The 17,946-nt window shown below is 44.3% G+C and overlaps 1 protein-coding gene across 2 annotated transcripts in view; it reads left to right on the forward strand.

Annotated features, from left to right (window-relative positions):
- Positions 1–17,946, forward strand: part of IFT43 (intraflagellar transport 43) — a 42,720-nt gene that overhangs the window by 7,384 nt on the left and 17,390 nt on the right. For both annotated transcript variants that reach the window (XM_029964239.1, XM_029964240.1), the window contains one exon: positions 7,959–8,026. In XM_029964239.1, coding sequence (XP_029820099.1) covers positions 7,959–8,026 — 68 coding nt within the window. The remainder of the gene's footprint in view (positions 1–7,958; positions 8,027–17,946) is intronic.

Below are 17,946 nucleotides of genomic sequence, written 5' to 3' on the forward strand. Positions count from 1 at the left end.
ATTTTCCTTAGTATGAAGGGATCCCTGCTTTGAAACCCCTCTTGTTTGGATAATTCCCCTGTCCTTTATTCAGGCTTATGCTCTTAAGCATCACAGTCTTACGTTATAGTATTTTTCTATTTGTAAAAACCTGTAGAAGGTATAAAACAGTTAACTGAGTGTTGAGAAATCTGACTGATCAGTAAGCTGCTTGTAATTTACAATACTACATGCTTACAAACTTCTGGTAATTGTATCATAAGTCTGTTCCAAACTGATGGTTAGTGGAACTTTATATTATAAAGTATGATCCAAATCTTGTTGCAGTATATCCCTCCCTTAGTCATTGCCTGGCCAAGCTGAAATACTTGGCTTCTTGAATCATTTGTCCGAAGTTGGCTCCTTCGTCCCCCTGATGGCTCATATAACCCTTCTCTGAACTCCCTTTGGGCTATGCTGAGTGTTACAATCTGAACTCTTCCTGGATTTGGTCCCTTTCCTCTTGCTGTGCTGAAGATAACTTTGTGGCTGCGTGAATACCAGCAAACAGCCACATCTGGGCCATTGATGTGAATGTACCTGCTGAAGTTCTGCCCTCCAGCCATCTGACTGCTCTGAAACTTGTTTTGCATCCCCTGGCAAACCACTCATCTTGGATCTGAATTTTTGCAGTTGAATCACTCGTTTGGCTGCACCTTCCAAGGCTGCCTGGGACACTTAGCCAAAGGCTGTAAGGCTGATCAATGGTATAATACAGGGTGTATCCTAATATTTCAGTTAATTTGCAGAGGCAGAATAGGCATGAGGAGTATGAACATGGCTGTGAGCCAAGATTTTGCTGGGTTCTTTTCCTGGCTTTGCCATGGATTTGCTCTGGGGCCTTGTAGAAGTCTCTCCACTAGTTTCCTTTAGTCCCTGTCTGAAAGGAGGGCTAGAGCTTTATGCAGAAGAACTGTATTGGTATTCCCTAAACACAGAATCCCCAGGTTTAGATGCCTTATCTTCATAGCAAAATCCATAGCTTTTACTGGGTGCCTGCATAATATGTAGGTAATCTCAGGATGGGCTAGTGGATCTATTAGGGTGGTAAAGAGTAGCTGGAAACTGCAGTGTGTCTGAAGCTGTTCCTCTGTGGAGTTCTGACCCTGTTCTGAGAGCTCTGGGAGCACGTTTCTGCACTACCGGTGAGTGATCCTGATCCCCATCCTGTGTTTTGTAGCCTTCAGAAATGGAGTAGGGCCTTTCCTTGCCTTCGGGGACCTCCAGGGATTGAGGTGTTCATTTGGGTGTTGAAACAGCATACTTTATACGTAAAGGTTAAACCTGCCATTTCCTTTCTAAGCTGGAAAACACTGATTTTATTGTCCTCTTCCTCCTCTGAGAAAGATGTATCAAGTAATGTTTCCCACCTCCATAGAGAATATTATATAATGACAAAGCTATGAGCTGTTCTGGGTCAGAGAAGGCTCTCAGTCCTTTTTCCTGAAGCTGCTCTGCTTTGCAGATGGAACTGAAAGGATTTTGGTGCCACAGGGAAGGACTTTCTAACTGAAAGCAACAACATTTGAGTGGGAAGACATATGTTCCAGTCCCAATGAGTCCAGCTGGGACCTCATTCTCTGTTTGTGCTTTGACAGACATGCCGTAGGTAGTCTCAAGGTCCTTCATTGACTAAAACAGGGACAGCACTTGATTTCTGACTCTTATATAGGTGGATGCTGACCTCTGTGGCTCTACTTCACTCAGTGTTTTGAGTGATGACATGCTTTAAGGCAACGACTGGAAAGAGGATTTGAAGATGTGACATTTCCAGTGGGGGCAACGAAGTCCTGTAGTTTAGTTGCCAGTGCTTTTAAAACATTTGGGTAGAAAAATGGGCTGTTGCTTTTTAGTTTAAGACAACATATCAGGAACAATTGATTTCAGTGAATGTTTTTTGCAAGAATAACTATCAAAAAAAATAAGTATCTGAAATATAAAGCTATTAGTGTTCTTATGGTGCTAGGTTACCCAGTTCCATGGAGTTGATCGAGTGAGTTTATTTGCATCCAGTCATATAGTGCAGAATGATGCGGAGATCCCCTGATGAGAAGCAACCTGCACTCCACCTGGGGAGGTACCAACTTGCTTACCAGAAGGACCCAAAACAAGACCATTTCCAGACTTGAGCTGACTCACACGAATCCTGCTTGCAGGTATGTCTGCACCTGTGGTGTAGACATGGCCTGGGGCTTGATATGATCAGGGCCTTTAATCAGAGCGGTATTTTCCTGACCCAGTTCTTAGCCTCACACAGCTCCAAACTCATTCCACTGTCTGGTCTGGTCTGATCTGGATCTGTGCAGCAGCCACCCTCTAAGTGCTCTTCCCCATGTTCCCTGAAAGTTAGAAACGTGCGACCGAGGAGCCCAGTGCTGGCTGCACTCAGCTAGGTGCCTATTGGGAGACCCTATTTGTATAAAAATAATCACAATGGTTTAGGCACTGTCCTGCCTCTCTAGTTCAGAGAGTTCATGACCTGAGAAGTTATAATTGTAATGCAGTCACTTATAGCCACTTCTGTATCTACAGTTTGCATTGTAGTAAGATCTAGAGAGTGTTGGTGTGTGGCTGGAACAAAAGTTTCCCATTCCCAAAGACCTTACAGTCCAACTGCATTGTTTTTCTCTAGCATCCTGTTTTCCTCTGTGATCTTCAGCTTGTAGAGGAGCCTTCACCAGGGGCTAGCTGCATTTTGTGTACAGAACGTTGCCAGGAGTTTGCTGCCTTAGGCATGCAACTGGGAGTAGGGTGGACTGGCAGTAGATAGCTCTTGAAGCAACTGGCATTTCTGAGAACCTGGGAGTGTTCTTTGAGGCAAAATTCCTGTAGCTGTTGTGCATTGTGAATGCCCTCCCATTTGCTTGTTAGTCCTGAGCTCCATTTGTCCCTCCAGGTCCCAGAGTTTCTGTCATCTGTTTGGATTCTTGCATTGTGCTAATAAACACCCTCTGCTAAAGGGAACCAGCATCCAAGGGAGCACTGGGTTTTTTACCTGTTTCCATTATATGGGGATTACATAGGGTTTTTTTTCCAGAGGTCTTCTGGTTACTTGTAGAAATGCTGGACTCCCAGCCTGTTCCTGGGGACCTCTCATCTGGAAGTTGGCCAGATTCTCCAGGAGGAATCTCAAAAATGCAGCTGAACTTTTGTTCCCTAATTAGGCCAACTTCCCCAGTGTGAGCCCCAGCAGTGCATGGCCTGGAGCTCCCCAAGGCCTTGCACTGCCTGTGCCCCGTGCACCCCGAGTGGCTGGCCAGCAGGGCAGTTATTTTCAGCTTTCTGAGCTTATCTTGTAGCTTTTTGATGACATCTTCTGAAATAGCTTTTCTAGTCAGCCATGTTTCCCAGCCTTTCTAGTAGTATCCTCCCTGCTTGGCAACCTTGATGTGGATTAGGGACAATCTCATAAAAAATAATTTTATTAAAAACTTTTCCTTTTCCATACATATATTTCATTCTTTGAGTGCTCCTGGACCCACCTGAAGGCAACAGAAGAATAGTAGGAAGGGTGGGGGTGGATGGAAATATGTTTGACAGTATGTAGCCCAAGGTAGTAGCAAACTGTTTGAGTGATGTTCATGCCTGGAAAGGCTGGAGGGGCACTTCCCTGTAACTATGGGTTGGGAGAAGATTCTGTCGGTGACCCCTTGCTCAGAGAATCAAATTGTTGTGTGCTGATGCACTGTTTTCATGCAGGGGAGAGCAGTAACTCCTGAGACAGGTTAAGGTGCCAAATGCCACAGAGGTGACAGATTTCCTCGCAGGTGCACATATAAGCTGACTAGATAGCTGACCACTGTTCTAGGGGAGAAATTCTTGATAGCTGTTTAACAATATGAACTGCTCCTTTACCTGCTCTGATAGATGACAGAATATTCGAAGCACTTTTCCTGGCTCAATAGCACTTTCTCTAGTAAAGGAAAGTCAGTGACAATGAAGAAGGACAGTTTGTGGATGAAATGGAAATCCAGTATTTTCTACTAGGTAAGTAAGACATGCAGAAGTCCTTGGATGGTATTCATTAAAATCAGATGCACTATTTGAACCATCTGTGGACATGATAAAGAGAGCTAGCAGAAATGGGTTGTTCTTTTCTGAAAGCCCAGGCTTGCATAGATCTGGGAATTGATCCCTTTTTGATATCATATATGCTCTGAGATCAGTACAGATTGTGTTACGTGGCTGCTTGGAAGCAGTGGGGCTATTTGACTCACAGTTCCTTAATTGGCAGCAGTCAAAACTAATTCATCAGACCTGTTTGTTGAGGTTTGCTTTTCCTCAGTCAGAGGAGCCTCAGGCATCTTGCTGGAGAAGAGGAACCTTGAGACTGGCCATACTTTCTTTCCACTCCATGGTCAATACTGGATAAAAACAAGACATCTGTATATAATCTCTCAGTGTTTGTATATTGGGAAAACATAGATCCTATAGATTTTAAGAGATGTATTACATGATAGAAAAATTGTGTGTCCTCTGTTACATGCTGTCAATGTCATTTGAGTCCCTGCATCCCTGCACAGAATGCTCAGTGTTTCAAAGGAGTTGTCATGTTGATGAAGGTAAATTAATCCATATTTCCAGACCCACCTGAGAACTGAGGGACCCAACATGTCCAGAATCTGTCTCTATTGTGGTAGGTCCTAAGAGAAACTTTGTTGGACCTTTGGGATCCAGAGACACACAGGACAGCTGCTTCCATGAGGGAAGCAACATCCAAATGGCACCTTCAAAACTTCAGACATGATCTGACAAGTAACCTGGAAATTTCTGCCTTAATGAGGAAGCCAAATTAGAATTCTGCATCTGTCTGATAAGAAAGGTCCTGAATACAGATAAAGAAGAAGGTAGAGTTTCTACTTTAATACAGGAGAGATGGAATTCAGGCCAGTCATTTTTCAAAGGGAGAGATAAAACACTGATTATGGAGGTAGCATGAAAGTGTTGGTAAGGAGGGTGGCCTGAGAAATACTGGAAAAGTGCCATCACAAAAACAGTGAATCGAGTTTCTGAGAAAAAAATAAAAACTCAGACCATGGCAATTTTCCTTGAAAAAGGGGGCAATCTGCAGAAACTAAAGTAGAAGAAATCTCCTGGAGATAAATAACTGATAAAACTGAAGTAGAAAGGCAAACCACAGCAAGTAAGTGATTAATTAATGCTGTTAAACAGACTGAGCAGCAAGAGCTGAGAGAGAACACTGTTGTCAGGATCCAGTGGAATCTCAACTGTTTGAACACCAAACTGTTTGGGTGTATAGCTCAGCTTTGCATTTGGGAACATACATAAAAATCTTGCCTAAGGTATTACAGCAGGTACCAAGAAGTTCTGATCATTTAAATTCCCCAGTCTTTTTCACCAAAAAGGTGTGTTCAGGAGCACATTGGCTGCATTACAGAGGAACAAGGTCCTCTGTTTCTGCTCTGATCCCTCAGGGGTTGACATTTGTCCCACTTTCTGCCTCAAGCTCTTGGTTGCAGCTGCAGAGTCCCTGCCTGGTACCATATTATGGCAATGCACGACATTGCATTCTCAGTTGTAAATTATGCTGAGGTTTTGGAAATGTGAAAGTATATGAAGGTAAGTTTATTTACTTGACAAAAGTGCATGTGGCATGTGACCTTATTACAGCACTTTCCAGGCAACTAACAAAGAAAAGCTATTTATCCTCAGCTGACAGTTAACATTGCCTTTCCTGTTGCTAGTGCTCCTGTAGGCAATTCAGAAAGAATTACCTGATTTATTGCAAGAGAAATAAAAGACCTGTAGGTATGTGTGAGGTGTTTGTCAGGACCTGAGAGACATTCAGGGTTGCCTGGTGTGTATGATCAATGGGAACACGTTAAAACGTTGGCAAGACATTGGAATCAAACCCCTAGATGCCATGGAGTCATGCCCTGTGCAAAGGCTGGAGCAGTCATTCTCATCACCCTCTGATCTGGTGTGCCCCACTTGAGATATCTTTGACCTTAAGGCTAGTTTTGATGAGGAGGAAATTAAATTGCAAGTGCATTTGAATGTCCAGGAAATGCTACATTTTCCCTCAGCCTTATGGCCCAGGATCTTTGGTGCAATTTGTGTGTCTCTGTGCACCTTTGCGAGGAGTTGAGGCTGTGTGTTGGAAACATGGCTTGCTGGCTGTTGGAGGGATAGTGTGAGGAGAGAGGGGTTGTTTGCATGGGAAGGGTCTGTGTGGGAGGGAGTGTGTTTTTGAGGTAGGGGTGTGTGTAATGGGAATAGGGATGTTTATGTGGGCATGCACACCCATATGTGGTGTGTTTTCCCCCTTTTTCCTGGGCTCTGGGTGTGTCCAGATCAACTGAATTCAAAATGCTCCTTTTTTGGCACTGTAGCCTCTTCTCTGGTTTGGCATCTTAAGAATCTGGGGGAATCATTTAAAGATCAGAAAACTCCATTCACTTGGGCCCCTGAAGGCTTCACATTCTGTGACATGGTCATTCCAGTCGACTGAGCTCTGTCCCCTACGGATGAGCCCATATAAGGAGGCTGTTTCCTGCATTTCACGCTCCCTGCCTGTCCCTCTGCCCTCCTGTGCTCCCTTTGCTGAAGAAAGTTGGTATTTTGGGACTGCAGCTCCTGCCTCATTCCTGCTCCCTGTTTATTTTTGGAGGATGACTATTTTTGCTCCTATCAGGGAGCTATGCAGGGTCATGCTCCCTCCCTGCAGCAGGCAGCGGCTGCCCCTGGCAGGGTCTCCTAATTTCCCACACTCACAAACAATGCTTCTACTTCAAGAAATAAACATGGGAGACCCCTACCATCAGGCCATCAGGGGCTAGCTCAACCCCTTCCTCGTGTGTGGCAAGAGGTGGTTTGGCTTTGACTCAGGGTTGACTCCACTACACATGCGGAGTTCTCTCTGAAGTCTAAAATCCTCAGGAGTCATCCCACTCATTCACTTTCTTAATAAAAGCTGTGGGAGCCATCTGTCCCCTTGCCATTCCTTTGCAGTTACCATTTTTTTTTTCTGTTTTGGGACATCTTTTACCTAATCATCCTTTCTCATGATGGTCCCTTCACTGGTCCTTGTAATCTATCATCCCTCACTGGGCACCATCAATTGGGAGCTATATAAACTGGGCTCACCTTGCCTCTCTGCTTTCACCACTGCCTGTCATGCCGAACACTGAAGTCACTGCTGTACAAGGTGCCTCAGGCTGAGGGAACTGAATCCAAAACTGTAAAGGCAACGGGCAGCTCCTAAATGGTGGGAATTCATTTGAAAATTCCCATCATAAGCTCCAAGCTGAATTCCTGTTTTCTCTTGCCACGTGGCAGAGTACCACACAAGGCAATGCAAGAAAATAGCAGGGAGTGTCTTTAAGCTCCAGATGAACTTCCCCTTTAGATATCAGTGGTGGCAGTGGTGGGATTCATCCCAACTAACTTTGGAAGTGTTTGATATGGCTCACTGCATCTGAACTTGGCATCTATTCTCCTATTCTAGGCAGTGGACAAAAGCATACTTTTTAGTAACAATTCCTCATCTAAAACAAGATGTCTAAAACATGCTGTCTGGTACCCTAGGAAAGTTGTAACATAATACCTCCCACTGATATGTGGGCAACAGTAAGGAACAAGTTCCCAGTGAACCCTATTTTGCCAGGAGAGCACATCCTCTGTGGATCAGTCTGGTACTGTACTGTGTGTCCTGGACAAGTCAAAGGCACACAGACCTGAAATTTGTCAAGATGCTGATTAGAGTGATACAACTTTTGCTTACAGTGATGCTTAAAAACCTGTCCTGTAATATATGTCCTCCTTTTATTTTATGAATAATCAGCATTTTAAACACTATCTCTCCATCTATCTATTATTTGGTAAAGTATTACATTAGTATGTGTGGACCTGGTGTCTCAACTGGCTTGACTTCGCCTTGACTGGAGCTGTCTGTAATGTGTCTCTTCTCTTTATTAAAGGGTCCACCACCTAAACCTCCACGCCGGCAAGGAGGCTGGGCAGATGATCCTGTACTGGCACCTATCAAGTGAGTCCTCATCTCTTTCCTTATTAAGAGGGGCTTAGGTGTGGATTAAGTGAACATCACTAGCTGGACTTTGCTGTCAGAGATATTGGAAGAGTTTTTGTGGGTCTTTTACGTGGCCTCTGTCTCCAATACCAATGTAGCTCCTTCAAGCTGTTTGAATTATTGCTCTTGCTTGGTTCCATTGGTTAATTGACTTAGTGAATCTCAGAACTGTGTACATGTCACTGTTTGCCATAGGCAGTGTGTTCCTTACCTGGTACAGTACCTGGAAGGAGTCAAGAACATAATAAGCATGTTAAATGCAGGAGCTGAGGTGGGGGGGTTTGACTGGTTCCATTCTTTCCAAGAGAGTGACACATGACAGCGCCCCACTGACAAGAGTGCAATGAACACATCTGGATTTAGTGATCAGCCTTGACAGTAAAGGTGAAATTTGTCAATGTTTATGTGTGTATGGGGTTATGGTATAATGGAGATGGATAGAAATGGTCATCAAGAAGAGATGGGAGGAAAAAAGTATACAAATTGTAGAGTATATGTTGAGAAGCCTAATGCTTATGAAGGACACCTAAGGCAAAGGAAATATCTGCACATGGTTTATAGAATAGGTATGAAAACTAAAGGACAGTTCAGACTGGGAGGAGATGACTTGCTTTCAAACCATTTGTTGTTTTCCAAGCTATGAAATTACACTGATGTTGTATTTCATATTCACAGAGCTGAAGGGCTCAGCCATGGAGTGGTGTGAGGTTGCTTGTGTACTTAAAGGCCTTTAATAAGAGTGTATATGCCTTAATATATACTTTGGAGGCACTCTGATTTATGAAAAGTTATGTATTTTCTTTTTTGGAACTCTGAGAATGGATGAAGACATCCAGAAACCTGTTATACAGTCACTGTTTCTTGGGAGATGAGAAAGGTGGTCTGTATTCTGGGATAGCCTTTCTGAAAAACAGTACTTTTCTGCGAAAATTGTCACTGTGTTTGTCTCTGAAAAATAAATAATCTGGAGACTGAAATAAAGCAAAGGAATAAAGATTTCAGTCTGAACTCCTGTTCCTCTCCAGTTTAACCCTGATAATGGTTATTTTTCATAGGCTGGCTGCAGCTAGAAGTTGCCATTGCAAGGTTGAATCCACCTCAGGGTAGTAAAAAAGTGCCACCAATGATCCTGGATCTTTGTAGGACCAAGCAGAAGCTTTATGGAAATGTGACAGCAGAGAACAAAGGTGAATTTCATTGTTCAGGAATAATAAGTTATGTAACTGTTGGCTAGGCAAAGGACTGGACTGGAGGTAATACATATTCAGGGCTGTGTCTAATGTGCCCTGAAGGACAGTGTACAGGTTCCTAATGTAACAGCACTGTACCATGTGCTACTTTACTATGTTTTCCATTGTTTGGCATTAGCCTTATTAGCCTTATCCAGTAGATTTGCAGCAGTGGCTATCAGTGGTGCTTCCCCAGATCTCAACTGCATGGTTTACAGACATTGTAGGTGTCTGGAGTAAATGCTTCTATGATGTTGGATGCAATTCAGCTGAAGAAGCAGAACGGGAGATTCTGTAGGGTCGTAGGGTTGTAGACCTTTATGCCTGTGAGACTCTGCACAGTGGGACACGAGATCAAGATGTACCCCTTGCTCTGTCATGCGTATGATACTGTGTCATATCTAAGTGTTCTTTTCATTTGTATTCAGAGTTTTTATTGAACAAATTTTATGGAGGAGAAGTTTGTTCTGACTTCTTCAGTCATATGAGGTACGAGGATTTTGTACAACTAGTTCCCCTGTCTTTCCTTCAGTTGTGTGTTCTCCCAAAGCTGATCTCTCTTCTTCTCTCCCTTAAAAAAGTCTGAGATGCTGGCCTGTAGGGCTGTCTTTGTGACATATCCCAGGGTAAAGCCTTCATGTGAAAAGTCTGAGTCATCGGCTGATGTCATACCAATGTTGCTGTAGCTGTGTTGTTTCTGTTTTCTCAGGCTCTATCTCCCCACAGCTTTTCAACCAATTTGACTCAGTTTGGAAGCCCATCAAGTTAACTTGCTCCAGTTTCACTACTGTAGATGTAGTTAGAATAACATGCTTCTGTTGATACATCTGATGTAGGTTTAAGCACTTTTATGCCAGTGTAACAGAGCCTGGACTTGGGAATTTTTCTGTTAGAAGTAATTAGATTTTCAGAACTGACAATGTTAAAATCTGATTTTTTTTGTTTACTTAGAAAGGAAGGATGAGCAGAGTGGGTACAGTTAGATTTTCTGTGTTGTGTAAAATACATTGTGAGTCAGATATGATACTGCAGCCACTTGTGCAATGATTTTGTAGCCATTTATGTGTTATTCTCTCTCCATTTGAAGTCTTAGCTTTTAGTTCTGTTTCTGACAGATTCAGCCAGTTGCCACTGCATGTGTTGCTTTTCCTGCAGGGATACTTTTCTGCTGTATTTCTAGTTCAGAGTCTTACCAATGTGAAATGATCACTTAAAAATGTTTTTTTTTTGTTTCCATTCGGCACATGTTAGAGAATGTAGCTTGCAACCTGTTTTTCTACCTTTCCTTCTCCCTCTTCATCCCTTACCTGCCCAGGTCTTGTCATGCTTAGGTAGCCTCCAAATCTTCTCACCATCTTGCCGATTATTTCCATCAGACTGCTGCTCTCTCAGACTTTTGCAAGGTAGAAAGTTGAGGAGGGCCCTTAAAGTTTTCCAACCTATAATTATTTTTTAAATTAATTATCACAGATTGTGTGCAAGTGAGATAAAGTGTTTTATCATGAGTACCCATAGCATTTACAGGTGTTAGATATTTAAATTGCTGAGAACTATCAAAATGCTCTTTTACTCAAGTTTTTAAAAGCCATTCATCGAAAGATTACTTTGGACTCTTAATACATCTGTAGAACTGCTGTCATTGCTATAAGTCCCATTTGATAAATCTGGATGATGATGAAGACTGCAAGTAAGTGTCTGAGCAAACTCCCAGACTGGTCTTCTGCAATCAGCAAATAAATGGTGCAAAGTAGTGACAGAAAATTCATTTTCCATACTGACAGGGTCATCTGTACCTGAATCTGCCTTATCTGGTTAAATTTGTACTGAGAAAAATAATTCTCTATGAGAAGAGGCAGTCCCATTGCTGCCCCAGCAACATTCTAGCCCCAATATTGGTGGAAAGGGGACCAACCAAGAACTTAGGCAGCCACTTGGCGCCTTGTATCCTGCTGAGATATCAGTAATTACAGCTGGGTTTTGCTACAGAAGCAACTCTCTAACCACTGGATGGAGCCCAAGTGCCATTCTGAACACTGTGCTGATGTCCCTAATGACATCGGTGTTGACACTTGTGACAAGCAAAGCAGAGGTTTATTATCAGGTTATCTCACACATCAAAAGAAAGAAACACAAAGTGCCTGCCAGTGGGAAAAGAAAAAGGGTTTTGCATACTGGTGAGGATTTGATAAAGGAGGAGTACTTCCAGGATCCATTTAGTTCCAACTTCTTCTGATCTCATATCTCTGACTTGACTGATAGAATTCTTCAGTTTTCTCTCTGGTATTATATTTGCTTCTTGTGACTCTTTCTGTGTACCTGGGTGCTTGACCCCTTTGGTCTTGCAGTGAGCCCCCTAAAATTTCTACAGCTTTGCAGACAGCAGCTAGGGTTGTTCTGGAATAAACACAGCTCATTTCAGGTGGCCCTGCAAGCAAACACAAGTGCTATTTTCAGTAGGAAGTCCCTTCCAGTGCCTGCAAATGTACCTCCTTTCTTCTACATCGATCGTGGCAGTTTAGCAACAGGTGCTTCAGCTACAACTGAAATTTCCCCTTTCTGACTGATAGGTCACCCAGAGTTGAAGGCTTGTTTAAGAAAACAACCATGCTGAATATTTTCAGACAGAAGAAGTGGTACAGTGTCCAGGAATGCATTTACAAAGAAGGTGAATATTAAGGGCCTGAAGGAAGGAAGAGGATGCAGTTGGGGTGACCTTTAGAGCAGGGTAGCTGAGCCCTTGTGTAGATATCATTTAGGGCTCTGGAGGGTGGGCAATGGTGAGATTGCACCCTGGGGCTGGAGGAAAGTTATTTAAGAGATTAAGGGGTTTTATGATTCAAGGTCTCTAGGGGTAAGTAAAGTTAAAAACCTCCTGTTTCAAAAATATGGGCTTAAACTGTCTTGTGTTCTATCTATAAGAAATGACCCCTGAGAGTGCCTGGTTTTAGAACCTCCAGTCATTCCTGTGTTGCAGCTGGGAATAGTAAAGTGCTCATGAGTTTCTCCATCTGGCACAAGCTTGTCATTGCTTCTGCCCTCTACTCCAAGTCCAGCAGTGTTGAGGTGAATCTCAGGCTAGGCTTCCCTGTGACACTGCCATGTAAGGCGGGGAACCAGACATCTGGCTGCACAGGAGATGTTAGCCTCACTCTGCATCTTGCAGCCATCTGTGGATGTTCTCAGTGATGTGAAGAGTATGGGCACAGAGGATCAAGGCTGCCAAGTGAGGGGGCACAACTTAGAAGGAGAAGAAAGAAAAGGAAGTCTGATTAAGTTTTGTCTTGAAGTGTCTGTTTTTGGGTTTGTCCCTGCATTGATCTGCAAGGGAATGAGGCAAGTAATGGCCCCTTGGGGACCTTCAGGACTTTCCTCTCAATGTCAGCCGTCATTTTCAATCACCCTCTCCCTCCCAGCCATTAATTTTGGCCCAGGATCATGGGGACTTGTCCATCTATCACTCCTAATTGACACTAAATGATCTGTCAGTTTATTGATGAACGGCAGGAGTGGAATTGTCACAATATATTTTACTTTCTAACAACTCCTCCTGACAATTTTACCTTGTCCATCTCACTCTCCTCACATAAATCTCCATTGGCCTCTCATTCCTTCTCTTGGGCTGATCCAGTGCCAGCCACCTCCATGCCATCAGCACGCATCAAGGACATCAAGATGGTGGTAAACTGCAATGTGCAGGCCCAGGGTCGGTTTTTTCCTCTCTGTCCCTGCCTCCCACCCTTTTCTTTTTTCTTTTTCCTTTTTTTTTTTAATAGGCTGGATGTTCCAGGAATGCTAACAAGCTCCTGTCCTCTTGTCCCTTCATGTTATTGCTGGGGTGAGCTCTCCTTGGTGTTTCTGTTTAGACTCAGTAAAGATAACTGGCAGAAAAAGAAGAGTTCCTAAAAGACAGAAGAGTCATCTGAGAATTCCTCAGTGCCCTGGCTGTGATGGGGGATTTTTTTTCTTTTTAAACCAGCTTAGTGTGACTTGCAAGGGTTTCCTGCAAAGGGAAAATGTTAGACTTGTGCCCATTTCTGTCTTTGCAGTGCCAGAGGAGCCTGGAAGAAGAGTTTTGCTTTTTCTTTTACCTTTTTTCTTTTTTTTTTTTCTTTTTCCTTTTCTTCTTATTTTTAACCTAGATTTGTTTTTATTTTTTACCAGTTAGTGAAGTTTTCTTTGACTTCTTTTTCTAGAAAGATACTGGACAATGGATGGACTAGTAGGATTGCAGCTTCTGGCTCCCCTAGAAAACGAAGCCAGCCTGACAAAACCAGAACAGAACAGGAGTGTGACATTTTTGGTAACAGTCCATGTAAGCTGCTGAGGTGGCAGAATATGTTCAGGCTGAAATCCGTTTGATTTTTTTTCCGATTGAGGACAAAGCATCTTCCTTCCTTAGTTCTCTGCATCTCCAAGAAATTTACCAGCAAATTCAGAGGATACTATCATTGCTGTCCCAAATATTTCTAGTTTGAAAAAAGCAAAATCTTCTTGAAGAACATATGCAGCTTGCATCCCTTTTGTATCTGTCAAAGACAAGGCTAAAACATTGTCTGGCCATTGTAGGTCACCTCTAAAGCAGTTGTAAAGTCTAGCTTAATGCAGTTTACCTGCGGAAAGAGACCTGAGATGACCTGATCTACTTGCTTGACCCTATTTCCCCCTCCCTCAGCTCCCCTCCCCATATAACCCCTCCACTATTCTCAAGTTCTTGTTCCAGGTTTTTAAAATATCTCCTTTCAGAAGCTGTTGCTCTCAGATGACAGCACAAGGTGCCATTCAGTAATAAACACCTAGTTCTTTCTAATGTTTTCCATGTAAATGTTTTCAGTGATGAGTGAAAGGTCTTTGGACTTCAGGATCATGAGTTTGTTCTCTACTGTGAGATTTGAAAAAAAAAAACCCAAACAACCTTAGATACTTTTTCTTGCATTCTGTCTAGTTCTGTCTCATAGCAGTCCTTTCTTGTAACCATTTGACGATTAGAAGTGTACTTTTCCCTTTAAATGGAAACTAACCTCAAGAGTCTTTTGGTGTGAGAGTTGGCCCTTGTGCTTACTGGAGACTGAGGACGTGATCACTTGGATAGGAGCCCCTGTTCTCAGGGACCAAAGATGTGTGGTGGATACCTCTAGAAACTGCAGCACTGTTTTCCCACACAGCAGGAATTTGTATTGAGTGTTGTTGTTTTTTTCTGTTGCTCGGTGGGACCTCTGAACAGCTCTGCCGGTCAGCAAGCCTACCAGTGAGCAAGTGAGAGAACCCTGAGAACATCTGTTATGAGAATGATGCAGTGAGTAGGCTGAGGTTCAGTGACCCCCGTGAGCACTCTGTCAGCTTGTACTTTGTTCCTAAAAGTCCTGTTTGCCAGAGCTTTTGTCCTTTGTTGTTTCTGTTAAGTAAGCCCATGTATTAGGACCTGAGGAGAAACAAAAACACTTCAGCTAGAGATTGATTAAGTGCCTCACAAGCCGGTTTCAGATGGAGCCTGCTAGCTGCCCTGTCTGTCAGATCCCGTCCCACGGAGTACGCCTGTTCATTGCTTTATCCTTCCTACTCAGGGCCGTGTTCTGGGGCAGTGTGTTCAGCATGTCGTCCGGGCAGCCCAGGGACCCTGTGAGGGGCAGAAAGTGGGACCATTACAGTTTAAAAAATGTATCTGCTCAAAACCTTGTTATGGAGATAGAGATAGCCATGCACCCTAGGGCTTGGAAGTGGAGAACTGTGAGGTGACATGCTATGATAAAAATAAAGGCTCATAGTAGTCTTCACTCTGCTGAAATAAATGGCAAAACTTGCCTTGATTGTAGATGTGAAGATTAAACTCCCTAATTTAATCAAGGAAGATCTGGCTTTTCCAGGACGCCAGAGTCCAGTGAGAGGGGGTGGAAACTTAACTGATCAGACCTGCAAGAAAGGTGCAGTGGAATAGCTGAGAAGACACCTTGTGGTCCTGTTTTCCAGCACAGCCAGCAGTTCTAGTTTACATACAGTCTTGGTGAGTGTTTTTCCTGTGTCTCAGCAAACAAGCAGTGATCCACTCTTGGAGAGCCTGCAGAACTGATCAGTTAGCACTTGTGCATCATATTGGATGTGTAATTTAGTTGTGCCTTAGGCTATTGAACAAGCTGCAACTCTTAGCTCACCACCCACTCACTGTATTGATGGGCACTAAAGAAATACTTGAGCAACAGATTACAATGTCCTTTATAATCTTTTTTCCCCCTCCTCCCTCAGGCCTAGACCTGAATTACAGTCTTTGTGCTAGAGGCAAAAGGCAGGCTGAGTCAAGCATTTTGTCGTTTAACTAACTGGGTATAGTGTTGTATGGAAGCATGAGGCAGAATGCTGGCTGGTGACTTGCTTCCTGCGCACCCAGCCCATCTCTGCCCACACTTTGATCGCCCTGCTCTCTCCAAACAAAATGTATCTCTGAACATCACGACGTTCTCTTCCCCCCCTCATTTCATTCTTTTAGCAAGAGGGCTTTCTGATTCCGCGTGATTCATAAGAGAAGTTGGTTGAGACATGCCAGAAAATACGCTAACACACACGGGCAGATGAATTTCTCCCTCCGCTGCCCTGTAAAATGACGAAAATACCCCTGGGCCTCGACTCGCGGCCCCTGCAGGGGTCCGTCCCGCCCCCGGGCAGCCCGCAGGTGGCGGCTGTGACGGCCCGCAGTCGGTGACAGCCGAGCGGGGCGCTCGGTTCCCTGGCGCTGGCGGCGGCCGGGCCCGCACCCCGCGGTGCCCGGCAGAGGGCGGTGGCGGGCGGCAGCGGGGCCGGGAGCGCGGGCGCGGCGGCGGCGGCTGCTCGGCCTCGGGGCGGGCGGGTGCGCCGGGCCGTGGAGGGCAAGGCCGGGCCGGCCGGGGGGCTGCCCGAACTCCCGCTCGCTCTGCTTCTCCGTTCCGTACCGGGCGTTCCTGCCCAGCCGCCCCCTTGTTCGTTTTAACAAGCTGTCATAATTGCTTCCCTTTTCCTTAGCTGCACTGCTGCACCATCCTGTGCCGCGGCGGAGAACCTCGGTTCCAGCGCAGTGACCTCCTTGGAGCCTGGCGGTGGCTCGGTGCAGGACGCAAGTGTGTCTGAAGCTCTCATGAGCTGTGGACATTAAAAGATTTCAAGGACATTTCCCCCCATTCATCCCAGTTATGTCCTCTGCTAAAATAGGTTAATGGTGTCTAATTAACCACTGCACATTGTCATGCTGCATAAAGATAGCATCCTGGCTGTTCTCTGAGCCCTGCTACTTTATCTCCATTTAGATCTCCGTGGTAGTCCATTAAATGAGAAAGAAACAGTTTAACAGAGATTATGTCTACATTAGAACTGCCTTTCACCCTTCAGCATTGAAGTTGCAGGCAGCTTGGAAGCAGCTCAGCTGTACATTAGGGTGCAGCTGTACATTAAGGGTGTGTGGGGGGGTAAAGCCTTGGTTTTGAGGTTTAACCTCTTCTCATTAATGTGGAGGAAGGATTCCTCCTGGCCAGAACTGAACAAAGACCACACTCAAGAATGAGAGCAGATCTTCTGCCCCCAGACAGAGTTAAGAGAGAAATAGGTATTCTGTACTAGGAGTTACATACCCTGGGGTTACATGGGGTCTGTCAGGGTCTTCTGCCCGGTTTCCAAACTATTCAACACCCTGAAACAGAGAGGGAGTAAGCAGCTGGCCGAAGCTGTAGGGAATATTCCTGGATTATGGTTATGTTTGGGAGCACTGACAGTCTCGCGGGGAAAGGGAGTTTAAATGGATCTGTCCAGGTGATGAAGTTGGTCCACGGTCTTTGGCACTCCAAAAAAATGCATTTATGAGAAGAAATGAGTGGTATTACTGCCTCACAAAAGCTGGAGATGGCTGGTATATAGTACTGAGAATGCATTTCTGAGCTCTGCTCCCGGGATTATACTGTTTTGCTTGTCCTTACTTGAGTGAGTGTATCTGTAGTTCATATTCAATTGCTCATTTGGTAGGTATTTGTTGCTGCCCTCCCTGGGCTGTGCCTGCTGCTGCAGCAGACAAAGCAGGGCAGTGCACTTCGTGTTGCTGAGAATATGAGAAAAGAGTAGAAAATCTGTGTATGCTGGCTTGAGTTTACAGTTGGGTTCATTCCATGTCTGCTTTCACTCATCACTAGAAAGCTCTGACCACGAGGTGAATGAAGAGGGTGCTGTGTACCCAGGCCTTATATTCCTGAAGGATGAGATGTTAGTCTCAGTGTGTTGCAATTGGCATTGGTAAGCTGAAAGTGTTCTCAGGAAGAGATGCTCACAATGCTTTAAAGCAATATGGTGGCTTCATGAAGAAATCCTGTGAGGCTTCACGTAGTACCTGGAGAGCAAAGAGACAAGCAGGTGACTGGTTCTGCAGGAATACTATCTCCATGTGTAGCTTAGCCCTCAGCTAAGTTTATGGAATGGACAGAGTTGGAGTTGGGGCACCTTTTGAAGACTGAATGATTTCTCTTACTGCCTTCAAGGTTTTTAACCTTACGACACAAGACAAATCTTCTCTTTTCTCTTAGAGTCACTCTGTTAGGTAAATTTAGGTATTGCAACTTGGCCAAAAAAGCAAAAGACTAGTCAGGAACAAACCTGCTCAATAGCTTAATCATTAAGGCCACGGGGAGTATAAAACATGCAATT

Source organism: Manacus vitellinus, unplaced genomic scaffold (genome assembly GCF_001715985.3).
Source record: "Manacus vitellinus isolate BGI_N305 unplaced genomic scaffold, ASM171598v3 scaffold_6_pilon, whole genome shotgun sequence".
NCBI classification, from domain to species: Eukaryota; Metazoa; Chordata; class Aves; order Passeriformes; family Pipridae; genus Manacus; species Manacus vitellinus.